Below are 20,221 nucleotides of genomic sequence, written 5' to 3' on the forward strand. Positions count from 1 at the left end.
ACCACTTTGAAAACTAAATTTTTCATTTAAAAAAAACACGATGTTACTAAAATTGCAACTGACCGAATATAAAAATAAAGCTTTATTAAAAACGAATTAGGTACGAAAATCTAGGTGCGTCTGTAAAGTGCTTGACAAAAACGGATCTAGATTCATGAATATAACAGCCGAAGGCTACACCACTTGGATAACTTCGTTTTTCACCCAAAAAAATACACAACGTCACCAAAAACTGGCAATCAACCGAATGTAAAAATAAAACTTTATTAAAAACGCATTTGAATGTCACTAAGATCCATTATTTTCACTACAATATTCAATTTAAAAAATCAAAAAGTCGCGTACGGCGATCAGTCGAGTCGCGGAGTTTGCTCGTAACTGAAAGGCTCTGGTAACGAGGGATATTTTCAGTTATTTCAGCGAAGGACAAGTAGTTTAGTCGCACAGCTTACTGACAGAATGGCTAAGTTTCCCACGCCTCTAAGGGGTGGGGAGAAAAGTTTAGCATTCACACGATCACTAGGACTCTAGCGTCGTACGGAAAAATACACATCGTCTACAAAGTAACAACTATATCGATTAATACAATAAAACAAGTACTTAACAACAATAGGCTTTGTTGAGTCATTGGTGTATGCCGACAAACCAGAAACTCTTGAAGCATTGGAAGCCAATATTCCCCTGGGACTTGAACCCGGTACGGTAAGCGAGCATCCTGACCATCACACTACGGAGGCGAATACGTTTTGTACTTGTAATTATAATATATTGTGAAATGCAAACGAATTTAAAATAAAGAAAAAAAATATATATTACTATTTACAACATTTTGAGTGTGTCCAAATACTTGTTCACAAAATCTGGATTGTCTCCAATTACAGGAGTTATTTTCATATTATTTATTTATTTATTTTATAATTATAATTTTTTTAATTATAAGCTTACATAATAAAAATAAAAATGATATTTCTGGCGTTTCTCATGTGTGTGATTATAATCCAGGATTCGGACCTCACATATTAATAAAAAAGTTTCTGCTCAATAAAAAAGCTTCTTTTCATCTCAAAAAGCTTATATTTATCTCACCAATAGATGTCTCTAGTGAAGTTCTAGTGATTCAAGAACAATGTTTTTAAATTGGTTCATTTATATAGAACTTCCAAGAATTTGAGCAGTGTGGTTGTCAATACTGGGTAGAATTGGTGAATGTTACACGTGTGTAAAGTGATCACTTAAACCAGTATATGACGGTCGTCAGCCCCGTAAATGCCCAGACTTCCATATTCTTCTTCATCTTTGATGAGATGTTAAAAAATAATATGAAAATATTTTCTGTAATTGGAGATAATCCAGATTTTGTGAACAAGCATTTGGACACACTCAAAATGTTGTAACCAATTTCAACGTTACGAAGTTGTTTTTCTAGACTCTCAATGATATGTTTTGTTGACTCTCTAAACGTTGAAACCTCAAGACAGGCGCCGTGGGGTAGTCGGGTAGACGCCCGACTGCGAAACTGGCTGTGCGGGTTTGATTCCCATCAATTGCAGATGTCAAAACATAATACATTACTATTTCCTTGAGGTATACGTCTAATGTAGTACCAGGGGTGCAGCGCGGTGTAGGGGTGTTGGGGGCCACCCCCCGTGCCGCATGAGGCCGCTCCCCGCGCGAGGACGCCAGAACTTGGCTTCGGAATGTGTGTCAAGTAGGATCGGAAGTATGGTTTCAGTGAACGCCTCCCTGAAGCGACGGCGTACAAAAGACGCCACGACAAATTAGTTTATTGTATTCTATTTTAAGGTTTGGCAACCTTTTACTCGGGAGAATCGACGGTGGAAAGCGAACAGACTGTAAGGCACTTTTCGTTAGTGAAAATTTTACATAAATAACGTAATACGTATGTACCTTAAATATATTTATTTTAGAAACATAGGGCATAACAGAGGTACAGTTGTTAGAAACAGGTTTTTATAATAATATTTCTAATTTCATCAATTGATTCCTTATGTGGTAATATCTTTCTATTTTAAATTTAAGTTTTATTTGGTAAATACAAACTACTATTTACAACATTTTGAGTGTGTCCAAATACTTGTTCACAAATCTGGATTATCTCCAATTATAGGAGTTATTTTTCATAGTATTTTTTAACATCTCATCGAAGATGAAGAAGAATATGGAAGTCTGGGCAATTACGGGGCTGACGACCGTAAATGCCCAGACTTCCGTATTCTTCTTCATCTTTGATGAGATGTTAAAAAAATAATATGACAAACTACTATTTCTTAAAATCCATCGTGACACGAGTTTCGATGCATTCCTCATATTTTTTATTTTCTCATATCGCTCACTCCTTTCAAGAACGTCATAAATCAAAAAACTTGATTTTTCAGGAGAACGTTTTTAATGTTTAAAAATAATATACAATGTATTAAAAATAAATATCAAGCCACTTATTGAACTTTTTACTGTGCTACAGATCTTTTTAGGTAAAACCTAAGGTTTTTTCTCCATTTGTAAAATATTTAGTATTTTACAAAAAATATATTAAACAACACCTTTTCTTCAAAATGCAAAAACAACACTTTCTGCCCTGTAGCGGGTAAATATTAAGTTAAAAACATACCTCTTTTGCTGGGATATAGTACATTTTCTGGGCATTCCGAAAACATGCACAACTAAAAATTTACGAATTTTGATTTATGACGTTCTTGAAAGGAGTGAGCGATATGTTTCCTTTAAACATGCTCTTACCTCATGTTTTTCTTTAGATGCCTAGTTACTATACCAGTTTATTGTTTTATTTTTTATACTTCGCCCTGTGTTAGTTTCGTTAAATTTATTATCTTTTTTTTAAACTTTTTTATTTGTGTTTCAGTCTTGTTAACCTTAATCCTATCTCCGAAAATTAGTAATTACTCATAGGGAATATTATATATCGTAGTCATACAGGAGAAAGTGAACAAGTGCATTCTTTACAAAAACGTGATCATTGACTATTTGATATCTTATTAGCTTTATATTGCCCTGAAAAAAAATCCCAAAGGATTTTAAACTTGGAATTATGAATTATTGACTTGTTAAAAATGACTCACTGCATTGTTTTTTTTTTGTCAAGCAAACGTGACTTAAATGGCCCTCCTGAACATTTTACGTTTTGTTAGTTGGTCACTTTCTCCTGTACGACTACGATGTGACTTACGTATTTAATATGTTTTAAAATAAATAATTGTATGAAAATGTTGCGGAATGCATCGAAACACGTGTCACAATAGATTTTAAGAAATAGTGGGATTAGCTAAGTAAAACTTAAATAAAAAAATAATATTACTAACTTCAACGCAGGGGTAAGAAGATTGAAAAGAACGCCACACTCGTATATCTTTGCACACAATCTTAGCCTCTTTGAAATTGCATCTCCTCATACATACCAGCCGATTTATTCGACTCCTGGCCTGACCACTATCAAGTATTTGAGAGACTTTTAAATGCCATATTACCTCGGTCTTCCTCTTATTTGTATATGTAAAAAGATGAAATAACAGGGAGGCTAGGTGATCAGTCCCGTATCGTGTGCAAAGTTGATATTTAATGAGGTTCGTGCCTTTTTCGATTGGAAACTTTTCAAGGAACATTTCTTTCCTCGGCGGATTAACTAGCGGCAGACATTGATCCCGGCCGTGGAATATTTAATATTCCCCGAGCCATTCTCTACCCAAAGGGAATATTTCATGAGATGGGGTCGTAGGGACAGACCCTCCTTTGCGATTTAAGATAACTATTAACGGTAGTTTATGGCCTAGCTGTCTGGTTCTCACATACAATATAGAATTATAAATCAGGAATTTAAAAAACATATTAAAAAACATTACAACATTTTCAGTGTGTCCAAATACTTTATATAATGTCCAAATACCAAAATAGGAGTAATTTTTCATATTCTTATTTTTTTATCTCACCAATAGATGTCTCTAGTGAAATTTCAAGTACAATGTTTCGAAACTGGATCATACGTATAAGTATGTATGATCCAACTTCCAATGCCCAGACTTCCATATTCTTCTTCTTTGTTGAGATGTCAAAAAAAAATACAAAATAAAAATATTGGATTTGGAATTACCAAAAAATACAAAAGATTTTTTTTGAAAGTAAACATTTAAAATCTATGCCCAAACCATCTCAACACACCTTCCTTATTTTTTTTCGATAATGCTTATCTCATCCTTGCATTCTCTCCTCATATCACCATTCGAACATCTGCTATACATCGTTTTGCCGCACATTCATCTGAGATATCGGATTTCAACGGAATTCGGTCTACTTTCATTTTTTTTTGACAAATTCATGTTTCGATCCCGTGCATTAGGGTTGGTACCTGGACTCCATTGACTGTCGTGAGTTGTTATTTGTTGAATATTTTCCTCTGCGGAAATCATTTTCATTGTGTCGGGTTGTGGTCCCGTGGTTATTGTCGCGGACTCTCGAGTCGGAGTTTCTGGGTTCGAAATCACACTACCACGATTTGATACCTATTTCTAATAATGAGCCGCTTAGGCTCACAGAAATATTATGAAATTGAAGTATTATTGTAAATAATAAAAATCAAATATTTCTCTTTTTAAAAATATAAAATAAATTATTGATCCGTGTGCAAAATATTAATATTTTTTGTGCATAATAGGCAATATATACACGTATTTGAAGAATATTTATCGATAAATAAATAATTTGAAGTGTTTTATGAAATAACAGACTAGAATATTCTATAAATCAACGAAAATGCATAATAATTTTAATAATCACGTGTTATCGCTTGCGATACGGGCACCAAAATAACCATCATATGTAAATAACGATGAAAAATATACTTAAAAAAGAAAAACTGATAAAATTATCAGTAGGTAAGTGAAAACGACCTTCCAACAGTCACAATGTTATGATATGATTTGGTAGGTATGTCATGTATACACTAGAAAAATTAAAAATATTTTGTGTACAGGCAGTCAAAGTAAATAAATTGATAATAAACTTCATAAAATAAAAATAAAACTTTGTTTTTAACCACTTTTTATTGGTACATTTTTTCTCCGACCAGTTTCGACAATAACCTTATCATCATCAGGGTCAAACATGTACTGTGTGGTTAAACATGTTGCCAAAGAGTACCAATAAAAAGTGGTTAAAAACAAAGTTGTTTTATTTTATAAAGTTTATAAAATGTGCCACAAAGTATCTGCGAAAAATATTCAAGAAAAATTGATAATGATTTTGAATAATTTATTTAGTATTAGATTGCCTGGTCAATTTTGTCGCATCTGGCACGGGCACGACCCTAAGGTCGCATAGCGTATAGAAGAAGCTAATATAAACTAACTAACCAACCATCACGCCGCTTCCCCTTAGGGGTAGGCAGAGAGAATAGAACACCAAACCTCACTGGCTTTGCCAACATTCTTCGCCGCTTCCACGTTCACTCATATTCACCGATTATTTCGACTCCTGACCTGACCACGCCAAAGTATTTAAAATACTTAAAAATGCCAATTTTTCCAAATTATTTGTTTGTAATTCTTTAAAACACTATAAGAAGTAGATTTGTTTTTATTAAATATTGATAAAAAAAAGAGTAATAACATATGAAGCTAAATCCATGAAGAGGGGGTAAGAACTTTTTTTTAAATTTTATTTATTATTGGCTTAGAAGGGATTCAAAGAAATAGTGCTATTTACCAAATAGAATTTAAAGTAAACATTTATATTGTGGTAATATACATAGTGTAAATAAATATTTATCAAATTCATTCTGCAATTGATGGGAATCGAACCCGCACAGCCAGTTTCACAGTCGAGCCCAGTCTACCCAACTACGCCACGGCGCCTGTCTTGAGGTTTCACAACGTTTAGAGAGTTAACAAAACATATTGTTGAGAGTCTAGAAAAACAACAACGTAACGTTTAAATTGGTTGTCGATGATCATTACCAAAATAACATATTCATCCACTGATCAAACTACAATTATCGAAGTTGAAACACGCGTCACAATTATAATTGCGATTGTGTAATATGGTGTAATAACCATAATATCACTAAAATGTTTCCTTGTCCGTCATCGTTCTGTTCTGCCATGTTAATTATACTCTCTTAATCATTCTCTCGTCATCTAATCGCTCCACGTGACCAAACTGGCTCAAAGATATGCGGATGCAAAAGTTCCTTAAATCAATGCGATATAAATGTAATTTTTTTTAATTAAAGACTTGTATAATATCACTTAATGAGTTTTATTTCACTACACACGACTAGTTTCGAAAACTATAGATGTTTTTTTATCTACAGGTGAATAGTAAAACTAACGAGCAAAAAAGTTATTCGGGTATGTATAGAGGTTGGTAGGGTTATAAATAGAGGGGGGGAGGGGTAAGTAGCCCGACTTTTTACTAATAAAAAATAACAAAAGTGTTATTTCTTTTAAAATCAACATGTCATTCCACAAAGTAAATGCCGAATCAATAAATAATATGTATGTAAAATAGTGAATTCGGAGTTGCATGGTGTTTTAAGTGATCACTGCATCAAACCGATGACAGGTCGAGTTCAAGTTCTGTGTGCCAAGATTTCCATATTCCCTTCATAAAAAGAACACATATTTTTCTCTCTTAAAATATGTGTGATATTATATTCTTAAAAAAAAAACTGTTCACAATTCATGATTCATAAACCTTATTATACAAATACTAAAAAAAAAAAATATTTGGGAATGTAAAAGAACTACATGAAGAATTACATGAAGTTATACACATATATAAGTATTACAAAACATGTACTTGGACTGTTCTAATCACAAAATTCAATTTATTGTTTCGGCATTTACTTTGTGGTAAGACATGTTAAAATGATTAAGAAAGCACTTGTTTTTATACCACTTGAGTTTATTAATGACTAATGTTATTATATATAAGGTTTGAAGAAGAAATTATTATATTCAATTTCAATTTCAATTCAATTGGATACTGTTATTACAACTAAGTTATTATTCAGACCTGACGATGGAAGTTAAGCTTCCGAAATTAGTAGTCATTAATAAACTCAAGTGGCATTAAAACGAGTGTTTCCTTCATCATTTTCACAAAATTCAACATTTGTAAAAATATCTGAAGAGGAACGGAAGGTAGGAGAAGGGGAAAATTTCAAATTTCAAATCAAAGACAACTGTATGAAACGAGGGACACACCACAATATCAATGTCAACTGACAATGTTGAATGATCTCAGTGCTGACATATCACATAGTTGAACATATCAAAATCTCCATAATCATCATTGTCCAATATTGATGAACGATAAATATAGGAACTTTGTTAAGAGATTGTAAATTAATTTTTAATTAATGTTTTACTTAGTAAATACCACTATTTCTTAAAATCTACTGTGACACGTGTTTCAATGCAAAATATAAATAACAAAAAACCCATAATTAACAATATGACAATGACTCAAGCCTCCCCCTTATTGTCTATGTTCCCACTGATAAATATAAAAAAAATATTGAAAAAAATATAAATAAAAATAAGAAACAGCTACTTCCCCCTCTTCAACCTTCAACGTCCCAAGGACCCAACTCTAAAATTTAGAATTAGCTTCACATACGGTGTTTGAAAATGATGCGGGATACATCGAAACATGCGTCACAGTAGATTTTAAGAAATAGTGGTAATTACTAAGTAAAACATAAATTAAAATTGGATATATTTTACCAAAGTGACTGCCGAATGAATTAATGAAATTGTAAATTATATTTAAAATAAAGTAACAATATAAATTATATGAAAAGATAAGTATGTATATCTACTTGATCAAATGCAAAGATCATAGAACAACAAAAATGAATAAGATGGCCTAAGTGTTTCTCTCGCAGTAAGAAATTAATTCAATTTAAAGTTGAAGCCTTCGGGGAATGCTTTTGAGAAAGGAAAACAAACAGCACTTTATCACAGGAGCAAAACCATCCCCGCAGGAATATTTTGCACGTATTTTAGTTCTCCTTAGTAAGCCTACAAGGAGTAATAAAAAACAAGTGTAACGTACTCATAAAAATTAGGATGTGAGAACATCACAGGAATAAATCTGTCCCCATATTGGAAATATTACTCCCACACCACTCTTATGAATAAAAATATTGTACAAATTTTTAATAAATTTTATACGTTTGTCACCATTCAGAACATATATCTGAAAATTGTTTAAATATATCGCTCACTCCTTTCAACAATGTCACATATAAAAAAAATATTTTTCAGGAGATCGATTTTAAAGTTTAAAAATATAATAAAATGTATTGCCACTTTTTGAACTTTTAACTGTGCAACAGATCTATTAAGGTAAAACCTGAATGTTTTTTCTCCATTTGAAAAATATTTAGTATTTTTAAAAAAAATAATTAAACAATACCTTTTCTTCAAAATGCAAAAACAACACTTTCTGCCCTGTAGCTGTAAATATTAAGTTAAAAATATGCCGCTTTTGCTGGGATATAGTACATTTTCTGGGCATTCTGAAAACATGCACAATTGAAAATTGACAATTTTTGATTTATGACGTTGTTGAAAGGAGTGAGCGATATTTTAATTAAAATGTACACCATCAATATTTGTCCTTAAAGTCTAATATATAAGCAGAGCACAACTTAACACAAGCTAACCATTGCTACTATTCTCCTTTTTCTCTTTAATATGTAGTACCACCTTCTTTTACTTTTTATCATTCTTTTAATTTTCACATAGTAGCTATAATATATCTTTTCCTTTTTCCTGTTTCTTTTTCATATATAATATACTTTTAAGCTAATGCTCCGTTACTTGCATCGTCTGACTCAGTAAAATATCTTACTTACGCCATTTAAAAAAACTGTTACACTGGATCGCTCTGCGATTGTGTATTTAACTAGTGAATTTACACTACGTCATTGTGATGGGGTGCCATATGCACCACTTGGGTGCAAATAAGGACCAGAAGAATATTTGTTTTTAAAGAATCATTTATTTTATATATTTGTTTTGTTAGTATTAAATGTTATTAATAAGTAAGAGTGATTATTCTGAATTAAAAGAACGTGTTGAGAATTTCCTAATTCATGGATGCTACAGAAAGATACCATGATTCGAAGGTATGAACTAGGTGAAGTTGTATATGATAGAAGGGCCTACTGATGAGGAGAGCTGACCCTGACAGTCTTCTAAGATGATAAGTTGGGATGGAGCAAGGAATAAGAAGAAGTTAAGAACCTCCTAATGAATTGCAATTATTGGTCTGTATTGACATTGAGTCACTTTGATTTAACTAGAAACAAATAAATTGTGAGATTATAGTACTTTATATAGACATACAGAGAAAATATGGAAAAAGTAAATATAATGAGTACTAGAAAGATATAAGTAAAACTCAAATTATTTCGATAAATGTGTTTGTTTGCATAGGATAGAATATCATTAAAAATATCAACAGTCGAGTGTATAATTCAGTAATTAATGAAAGTTAGCGAGTAAATTAATTTTGTTATACACCTTCTACTAAACTACACAAACACAGGTGATCAAACAAGTCCAGTGTTGTCATATATATATATATATTCAATAAGGTCGTAAAAGAGTTCATAAAAACATGTCATGGTTACGACTCTTCGTGTAACAATTCAATACATTAACAAAACGTGGCCTTAATGTAATGACAGCCATCAATTTTAACAGGCTAATTAACAAAAAAAATCTGCATATTATTAGTAGAAATCAAAATACTTTTTGTTTTATATTAAATAATTAATTGATGTAAAAACAATGTTACAAGTAATTGTGAAATATACATATTAGGGTGAATCTTCTAAAATACAGTTAAAAAAGAAAGTTTTTTTACTTAACGTTTGCATAATTGCATTAAAATGAAAGTATTTACGAAACAGTTTATTTTTCAATACGATTTTTAGACAGTTTGGATGTCGATTAAAAACTATATTTTATGAATAAAATGGGTGATAAATAATAGAGCACGTGTATAATAAAAGCTTCTGTTTATCCTGAGAGGATAACAACTTAAATTTAACGCTATCGGCTTTCTGTGCAAAACACCGGAAAGTCGTGTAAGAAAAATGTATTACTAAAGTCAAGACATTTTGCCAGCACAATTATAAATGCAACATAGCGACAAAAGAAGTAAATAAAAGTAGTAATGATATATTAGCGAAATTACAGTCCATTATGTAATAAATTGGCATTTAAAACAATATAAAAACAAATGATATCGTAAGACTAGTATCAGGTTAGCTGTCAAAATTGCAAGTTTGTAAGGTGGAGCTATTGGATGGTGACTTACCGTGTAATATGATAGTAATCCGGCATTGTCATCCAGCACAAACCACCTGTATTGCCACCCTTTCATCACATTTGTCCATTTACTTAACGACCCCTCCATCACGGCCATTTTCACAAATTAACGTTTAATATTTCAGCAAAAGCCATCTGACCGAACGCAACGCAGCTGCGGCCGGACAGCCATTACGCACACAAGCGACTGATGTCACTTGATTGGTCCATTTGATTACAGTTCTCTGTTTACGTTTTATTAGTTACGCGCAACACCGCCAGATGACGCGATTCAATTTTGTATCAGCTGAAAAATAATGTTCCTACTCTCCAATAGATGATCTTTGTGTAGGAAAAATAAATATGAATCAACCATTTTACTTTATTGCTTCAAATATATTGAACGGTAGATGGCAATATACGTTTTCTCCTTATGAATTGCCGCTTAAGCCTGCCTGCAAACGGGCGTTTTTTCTGTTTTGGAATTCCTAATGCATAAATCCAGTACAAAACATCCCAAACGTGGATTTTATTCCGCTTAGCAAAAAACAATGTCAGCTTAATACGTGGTTTTTGTAGAGGATTCATGCATTTGGAATTTCGAAAGAAGAAAACGGCACCCAAAGACACTGCCGATAAGGCTGAGATAGCCAATATCCGAGTGTCTTCCGTTTTCGGAATTCCAAATGCACAAAAATACAAATATGTATTATCCGCTTCCTATGTGGAACACATGAAGTCAACAAATTATCTCCAGGCTTTCCTGTCAGCTGTCAGCTCCCTAGCATCGTTCCAAGTCAGGTCCGCGTCCCGAAGTTCAGACGAGGACTGCCGACGAATTGTCAGCAGTGACATTTTTCCGAATGAAAAATATTCCAAAATTTTGAATTTTGTATGGCTTTTATGTATACGGAATTCCCAATATATTACACCACAATAAAAAAAAGTGTTGTCACAATGCTAGTAATTGGTTCAAAGATTCAGTTAAAACTTTTTAATCGTTTCGAAGGTTGTGTTTTTTCCTTGCTCGTTAATTCTCGTCAATTTTTTTTCATTTCAGGGTTATTATACCGTGTACCATTTGCATTTTGTGATGATATTTCAGACTCATACAGTGCGTAAACAATCTATTTAAATTAATCCCTTTTCAATGTCGCGAAAAACGGAATTTTTATTTGTGCAGGGTTTATATTTTTTATTATTGCGTAACATTTATTGACTTCTTATTACATCGTGGATAGGTTTTTTAAACCAGTACATTGTATTAAATCCACGCATAAGAAGTGTTTTAGTGTTTTAGTACATATCAGAAAACATCAAAATGATCCCGAAACTCCTCATTCGGACGTCCGTTTTGGAAACATGCTTTTGGAATGGGGTAAGTAATTTTTTTATGCAGGGGTGGCTAATATAATTGACAAATAATGCATTGACCAAAAATAATGAAAACGATAATATATATAAAATATATCATTAACCTCATTTCGACCCCATTGACATGCCACCTTTTAGTATCTTGTTTTTTATTACATTATTATTATTGTTACATAATGTTTTTGACATGTGAATCTTAGAGGCCTTTATTACCCTTTACCTCAATGTTTGGAATAAAATTAATAATTATTTTCCCGTCATGGATTATTGTGAAATCAGTTTAACATCAAATTATTAAATCTGGAAATGTAATTATGTATAATTAAAAAAAAAGACCTTTATATTATAATGTTGCCTTAAACATTTCTAGTTTTGTGAATAATATAAATATGTATGCACTCTTTTTTCTGATCTTCGTGTGTTATCACGTTTTTTCTACAAATAAGTAATACGGATATTAAGTCGTAAAAATGAACTACAGTTAACAAACTCGCACGAACGTCATATAACATTTATTAATCCAAATTTTCATAATGTTAAAAAGTTTTTCGCCCTTGTCAAAACTTAAAGCATGTAAAACTTTATGGCAAAACTTGCAAACTTTAACAAAACTTAAATGCAAAACGTATATTTCACCGGATTTATCTGCACAATGAAAGATAGTATTTTACGAATGTGGCGCAGTATAAATTATACAAAATTATTATTATTCATTCGTGTTAAAAAAAAAATTATAACGTTACTTGCCTCTGACTCTGGGGTCTAATTACCGCTTATGCAATGCCGCTTATCACGTCTATACTCGGACTTCATGACTGTAAAGACTAATTTTGTGAATACTTTAGCTTATTTCTAAATGTGGGTAGGTATACTCTTTACATTCAATGTTACTATAATTGCATGTAATAGTTGAGTAAAAAAATAAGCAAATCATTTGTGCTACTGGTTTTTTTTAGTTAAATTTTGTTTTTTTTTTTTATGCTTTTTTTACTGTTTTTTGGTCTAACAGTATATAATCGTCGAGTAATCCCCAGTTCTGATTTTATAAATAATGTATCATAATTAATTGATTTCATATGGAGTAATTTTTTTCTGTTGCGTGTGGTGGTGAAATAATATTTTCATTTAGCACCACTGAAATATTGATCTATTAGAGACCCCAAATATAAATTAAAACCAACTTCCGCTATCTTTAACCAATATCCAGGTCCTTTGATTGTAAAATAGCTCTATCAACATGTAAATACAGCCTTAATGAGCACTGGAAGAACTTTTTGTCGAAAACACATATCGCTTACTCCTTTCAACAACGTCATATATAAAAAACTAGATTTTTCAGGAGTTGATTTTTAAGTTTAATAAAAAATGAAATGTATTAAAAATAAGTATCAAGCCACTTTGTGAACTTTTTACTGTGCAACAGATTTTTTTAGGTAAAACCTGAAGGTTCAACAATACTTTTTCTCTTAAAAAAATAATTAAACACTACCTTTTCTTCAAAATGCAAAAACAACACTTTCTGTCCTGTAGTGGATAAATATTAAGTTAAAAATATGCCGCTTTTGCAGGGTATAGTACATTTTCTGGGCATCCTGAAACATTCACAACTAAAAATTGACGATTTTTGATATATGACGCCGTTGAAAGGAGTCAGCGATATGGTATTCATATTAAGGTCCATCAAATCGGTATGCGTAAAGTACATGTGGAATATAATTTAATAAAACACGAAGGATAATGTTTCAAAGATGGCTAGTTTATTATTTTTCAATAAAATTATTATGAAGTATTCATATTCACGCTTCCATTCATACTGAAAATATTTTACAAAGCGACGCCCCCAAACTGTATTGCATAGAGTGCTAAGTGTGATCCCTGTTGATGGCGTCTCGATCTAAAATTGCATTCATTTACCTCACCACCGATTTATGTACAATTTCTTAACGCTAAGGCATTTAAATTAAATAAGATTTAGATTTCGTTCGTTCATTCTCCTCTTCTCAAGGATCTTCCTAGCTTCATTCTGCTGTATCCCGAGCTGATCAAAACTTGATTGACAGGTTTATCTTCGCCTTCATCGGTTGTCAAAGGTTCTGATACCTTTTTAACTTCTGTGTTCTTGTTACTCTTTTCTGGAGCTTTGGTCGCAATTTCCGCTTTAATCTTCACTTCTTTCTTTTCCGATTTCTTAGGATCAACTTCTGAAAATGTAGCTTTGTGGTTGCTATACTTTGTGTCTTTTTGTACCGGTTTGGGTTGGGCTTCTGGTGCTGGCATGAGTTTGACCGACGATTCAACTACTCCGGAGTCTGCCACTGCGATCTGGTCGAGATCTTTGCTGTGAGCGTTTGTTTCTGCTACATCCACGAATGACGCGGATAGTTGGCCATCGAGTTTGCTGACTGTCTGGGTGGACACATCGTACATAAAGATCTCCCTGTTCTTTTCGTCTCCGTCTTCAGTGCTGGAACAAAATAAAACTATTAAGTAAATCCCAATCTTTAACGTGTCATGTAATTGAAGGATCGATCGATTGATTAAAATAAAGAACTAATGAGCGTATTCCTAGAAATTTTATTTGACCTTTTTTTCGAATGACACTACTACGTAATTACAACTCGACTCAAAAATGTAACCCTGCGCGGACTTGCTTGCTGTTAATAAAAATATTAAAAATGACTTAAGTAAATACATACCCTGTTACAAGTAAGACGACTGATTGCAGTTCTGGGGTTGTGCTCTTTTCCTTTTCTAACCATTTCTTATAGTTCTCGATGGTGGGAGTCTTGACCAGCCTTTTCAAAGCGTCTCCTGTCACAAAGTTGACTCCTTTACCCTTATTTGGGGCTGCTCGTTCTGCCCTTCCAACGTCTTTATCAGATTTACCAGAATCGTAATCTACGGGAGCTAGAACCACCACTGATGTTACCTTACGCCCCTTCAGTTCTGGTACATCAGGCAGTGGGAAGTGTGCACCGTTTACTTTCAATGGGAGATACCGATTATATTTATGATCGTGTATATTCACCGGGTCAACTCTCTTAGCATCTTCTTGCACGTATTTTCCTGCAACTTGCTGCCCCTTAATAGTGTTGGGATCAAAATGAACTACTTTCATTTCAACTTCTTTCTTTTTGCCGTTGAAATCAACGTAACTCTCAAATTTTTCTGAGCTCGCTCCAACTACTTCGGTGTCCTTATCAACGCTTTTCGTGACCTTTTCTCCATTTGGTTTTACAACAGATGATACTCGCTGACTGCCCGAAATTTGTAATCCTCCTCCAGCTCCGTAGAAATTAGCCAGCTGATCTGGCGGCAAGGATTCTAAAGGAATATCTCCCACTTTATCATAATCCAGCACGCTTATTTGAGCGTTTTCCAAAATGCCGGACGAAAGCAGTTGTTGTCTTAGTTCGTCGGGAACCTCATCTGGTAAATCAAATTCGACAGTTTTCTTGGGTTTCTCCTTTTTCTCTACGACAGGTTCTTCAACTATACTGTTAGGCGTTGAAGATACAAATCTTGATGTTGGTGAGGGTTTCGGAAGGAATGTGGAAGAAGATAATAGTGGTGGTTTATTTGTATTATGAGAAACATAATTTTGCGTGTCCGGGGTTCTACCTTGAATTTGAATTCCATGATTTTTGTTTGATTCGGGTTTGTTTTGTTGATTTTTTAACGTAAAGTATTGTTCGTTGTAAATGTTTACAGGTCCTTGTTGCTGAATTGACTGAGAAGCTTCTTTAGATGGTTGTTTATTGAACGACAGTAACTGTTGTTGTTCTTGCTCACTCTTGCGTAATTTTTCTTGCAGTTTATATATTTCTTGTTGATTTTTTTCATACGCGGAAATTAATTCGGCAGAAGTTGATTGTTGTTGACTACTTTCAATAGAAAATTGTTGCTGAGCGTTATTGATTCGTTCTTGTTGAATTTGCTGTTCACTTTTGTGTTGAGTTAAAGCACTCGGCTGAGGAAGATTTGAGTATTGTATTTGAGATTGTTGCGAATTTTGGAATTGATTCGAAGGGTGAATTAGTAAATGCTGTTCATATTTTGGAATCGACGCAATCAGTTCTCCGCCGGGTGGAACGAATGATCCAGCTAATTCTTTGTGGAACTGTGGAGGCTGTTGTGGCAATGGTGGCTGAGGTCTCAAATTTTGTTGATGGAATTGTTGCTGAATATTGATATTATGGTTTTCTTGACTGAAAGAAGTTTGTTTCGGGGGCTGAGTCTGTTGTATAGATATTGGTTTTCCTTGTGGTGGTAACGATTGCTGGAATTTGACGGGTCCAGGTTGAGGTCCAACGTTTTGAGGAGGCCTGTGTCGATTACGGAGCTCTTGCTGCTGCAGCAGGCGTACTTGTTCATAATATCTTTGATTGTATTCTTCTTGAGATATCGGAATCGGAGCCTGGATAGGTTTTCTCACAGTTTCTCTAAAGTTTTGAGGCGATTTAACCGGAAGCTGTTGTTCTCTGGGCAATTGAGGTATTTGTGACTGAGGTTCAAGTTGCTCGGTTGTTATTGTATGATAATTTTTCTGGAGATATTCGTGTTCGTTGAAAAATTGTTGTTGATGTACTGGTCGTTGAGGGCCCACAGGGAACGGTATTCTATGAGAGGTTTGAGAACCGCTCTGTGAAAAGTCTGGACGTTGCTGAAATTGCGGGGGAGGCCTCGGATTAGGACCAAACTGTGGAGGTGGGAAGTTCGGAGGAGGTTGTCTGTGAATAGTTGGTTGAGAACCACTGAACGGCGGACCTTGAGGGGGTCCACGAGGAGGTCCTTGAGGAGGTCCTCGGGGGATGTGTTGTGGTTGATTTGGAGTAATTATTGGAGGATTACTGAATACAGGGGAGGTCGGACGAGTAAACTGAGATTGAGGAGATCGGAATGATTGATTAGGACTATTGACAATAGGCAGTTGCTGATAAGTTTGTGAGAAAGGTTGCTGGAACTGAATTCTTTGTTGAGCTTGTTGGTGGTTTTGTTGGAACCTCGTCTGTTGACTTTGAAATTGTTGATGCTCTCTTAATGGAACTTGCTGTCTTTTCGGAAATTGTGGAGGAGATTGGACAGGTTGCTTTTGAGGTTGTTGAGATTGTTGCGGCAAGGCGACCGCTACTTGAGGTGCAGATTCCTCACTTCCTTCTTGAGATAAATGCTCGTGATATCGGTGATGCTTTCCTTCAGTACCGAAAGTTATTCTTATACCGCTGTCACTGTGATAATCCTCGGAATCGGGTTTGATAATAGCCCTCAGAGTTGTCGATGGAATTGGAGAATGAGTCAAGGTTTCAATTGGAGATACGGTGCTGTATTCTTCATGATGATCCTCTAAATTCGAGGCTGGAGTGATGGCTGGTATAGGAGCGTCATATATAACATCCTTTCCATCACCGTGAGGATTTTTCTGATATTTTACATAAAACACCTGGATAGGTTCCTTCTTTCTTGGAAGGACTAATGGTTGCGCGACAGGAGGTGGTGGAAGAGTTTCGTTTGATTCCCTTATGATGATTTCTATTATCGGTTCAGGGTGTTCGTAATATGGGAAAGATACCGGTGAATACGATTGACCATGGGATGAAAACTGATTACCGTGTACGGATACATATTCATTTTCTGCGTAGTCATTTTCTGCAATCTGATCACCATTTTGTTTTAGAGATAGAATTTTAGGTTGAGCCTGTAATTCGTTGCGGTTTATAACTTCTTCTAAGTTATCGATGTTACCATCGTAAAGTGGATCCTTTTGAGAGTATTGGACCATGGGTTCCATTTGTACCGCGTAAGCAGGGGCTGGTAAAAACTGCCTACTGTTTGCGGGAGTTCCATACGGTCTTCCTTGATAATTAGGTCCGGCATTTTTAGGCGGTCCATCGTAGGTAGGGGGACCGTTGGATATTCTCTTCTCGAGAGAACGGAATGAAGCCACACGAGAGTGAGGCAGGTTTAAGGAATATTCCAAGTTCCTTCTATCTCTTATTTCTTCACCCAGTTCTTTGATGGTCTTCTGAGGTACTGGTTGCTTATTTTCAATGCCTGTCACTCCAGCGGTGACAGCGCACAGAACCGCCACCTGAAACAATACAAAAAAAGTACTGAGTATCTATGGAGATAACAAATTGTAATCGAATGAAACATTTCGTGTATATTGCTAGCATAATGTTATAAAAGAAAGTTATGAGCAGTCGAAGAGTTTCCTAGAAGGTTGGTCTTGTTTTAGCTTCAGCATGAACGGGTTATCCATGTACGGAATCTGACCGGGGCTTCCGGTAGTAATATCTCTTCTGAAATCTTCTCTACCGGTCTACACAACAATACCCACTTCACAGCATACAGCACTCACACCACACTCCATACAGTTTCACCAGACTCTTCCCTGATAATTTCCGATATCGTTGGTCATTACAGAATAACTAAATTTTTTTTTCATCAATTTCATTCCTAATCCCAATCAAAGCATATTACGGAAAATACAACTACATACAATTAAAAACTTGTATAATACCACTTTTTGAGTTTTATTTCATTACACACGACCACAAGTGTATTATACAAGTGTTTAATTTTAAAAAATAATAACACGTCATTCCAAAAACTTAATGCCAAATAAATAAATAATATACCCACATACATATTACAAGACTAACTGTCACGTCGCTTCACCGTAAGAGTAAGCAGAGAGAATAGAACATCACACCACACTGAATTTACAAACAATATTCGCCTCTTCCATATTTATGCATCTCGTCATACATACCCGCCAATTATTCCGACTTTTTACTTGACAATTTAAATGTTTAAAAATTTTGGTCATGCCAAGTTTTTCTCGGTCTTTCTTTGCTCCTATTCTTTACAACATATGCACTTTAGAGGCATGCTCTTTACTCCAACTTTTGAAATAAACACAAAAATAATAAATAGTCAAAAACATGTATAAACTATACCAAAACCGACCGGGTTTCGAAAATAAAAAAGACGTATGTAGAAAATCTGAAAGAAAGATGTAATCTGTAAATGTGTCGATGGTGTCTTAATTCGAATTTCTTTGTAAAAAGGATCACATTTCGGCATTCCGATGAGGCTTTAAATCATATATGGGCAACCATCGCCCCGCGAGCTAATTCGTCCGGTCTTCAATCGGGGAAGTATTAACAAATATAGAAATTTACTTGCATTTGCAAGAAAAATCATTTGACTTTTTGGTAACACATATACATGAGAAATAAAAAATCGAACGTGGTTAACAGACGAAATTCTCGAAAATTAAGCAATACCAACGTGAATATTATAAGGTATCTGTATAAGCGACCTTGAGGTATTTTATGGAGTATTTTACGAAAATGGCGCTATATAAATCATCCAAGATTAATATTATTATCTCTTCATTCTAGTACGGCCAATCTCTGCACTAAATATTATAATCAGTTTATATTATATTAATATTATGTCATTCGTTATATAAATATATATTATTCTAAGCTCTTAAAGAGGCTTTAGGGGAGGATACCGCAACAAATTTCTCCTCTTAACTTAAAGCATTCCTCTTTCTTTTTTTATTATGATTTTTTAAATTTTGTTTCATAATTGAATTATTTGAAAAATTTACGTTTTCGCCTTATTTATGATAAATTGATCATAAACAAATGCAAGCTTACTTAAAGTAAAGGTGAATTGTTCATAAATAATTTCAACCTTAACGAAGCATTGTCGGTTTATCATTCTAAGCAGGTACAAAGTTTTTTTTTTAAATCGCTAAATAACTTTATCATGTTAAATAATTTTGTTCGGTTTCTTGAATGTTTTCCGCAGATACTTTGTGGCACAGTTTACAATATCTTTATAAAATTAATTAACTTTGTTTTCATTTTTTTTTAAATTAATACTACATAAAAATCCTATGGATTTTTATGGAATGTGTGGAAGTTTTTGGTGAGAGTATTTTAATTTTTTTAATGTTTTTTTATTCAAAATAAACCCTGATGATGACAAGGTATTGTCGAAACCGGTAGGTTAAAATGTATTAATAAAAAAAGCGGTGAAAACAAAGTTAATTAATTTTATAAAGATAATTTAGTTCGGCCCTTGAATCGGAGGCAGAATGATAATTTGACCCTAGGAAGGGTTGCCCATGCCTGCTTTGAATAAAAGAAAGTTCGGTCGAGGCCCAACTCGTTATGCAGTCGGCATTTCTAGCGAGAGACGAAGACAGTGACCAGAGCCTTGGGAGAGCTCCGAGAGCCTTGACACTGAACAAATTCTAACGAGCGATAAATAAATATTGACCCAATAACATTATTCCATACGTAAGTGGCTACCACGCAGACCAGATAAACCTGTTTCTCGAACGACTCTTCCGCCTCTACTACGGAACCCTTCCGAGACTTGCCGTGCGTTCAGCCGTGCGTGTAAATGTGATTTTGTACATACAACACTAATTCCTGGGGGATTCTTCTCTCCTAACATCCACATAATAAAAC

The 20,221-nt window shown here is 34.1% G+C and overlaps 3 protein-coding genes across 4 annotated transcripts in view; all 3 read right to left on the reverse strand.

Moving 5' to 3' along the window:
• LOC148312566 (oxysterol-binding protein-related protein 9) overlaps positions 1-10,565 on the reverse strand; it is a 126,498-nt gene extending 115,933 nt beyond the window's left edge. For both annotated transcript variants that reach the window (XM_088276247.1, XM_088276239.1), the window contains exon 1: positions 10,366-10,565. In XM_088276247.1, coding sequence (XP_088132373.1) covers positions 10,366-10,473 — 108 coding nt within the window. In that variant the 5' untranslated portion in view covers positions 10,474-10,565. The remainder of the gene's footprint in view (positions 1-10,365) is intronic.
• LOC148312568 (ceramide-1-phosphate transfer protein) overlaps positions 1-20,221 on the reverse strand; it is a 250,325-nt gene that overhangs the window by 77,526 nt on the left and 152,578 nt on the right. The window lies entirely within an intron of this gene.
• Positions 13,465-20,221, reverse strand: part of LOC148312570 (uncharacterized) — a 43,091-nt gene continuing 36,334 nt past the window's right edge. The window contains exons 2-3 of the mRNA XM_088276206.1: positions 14,426-17,817; positions 13,465-14,193 (exon numbers count right to left, since the gene is read on the reverse strand). Coding sequence (XP_088132332.1) covers positions 13,716-14,193; positions 14,426-17,817 — 3,870 coding nt within the window. The 3' untranslated portion in view covers positions 13,465-13,715. The remainder of the gene's footprint in view (positions 14,194-14,425; positions 17,818-20,221) is intronic.

The sequence above is a fragment of the Brachycentrus maculatus genome, unplaced genomic scaffold (assembly GCF_059751285.1).
Source record: "Brachycentrus maculatus isolate JH-2025_06_01 unplaced genomic scaffold, ASM5975128v1 h1tg000038l, whole genome shotgun sequence".
In the NCBI taxonomy this organism is placed as follows: Eukaryota; Metazoa; Arthropoda; class Insecta; order Trichoptera; family Brachycentridae; genus Brachycentrus; species Brachycentrus maculatus.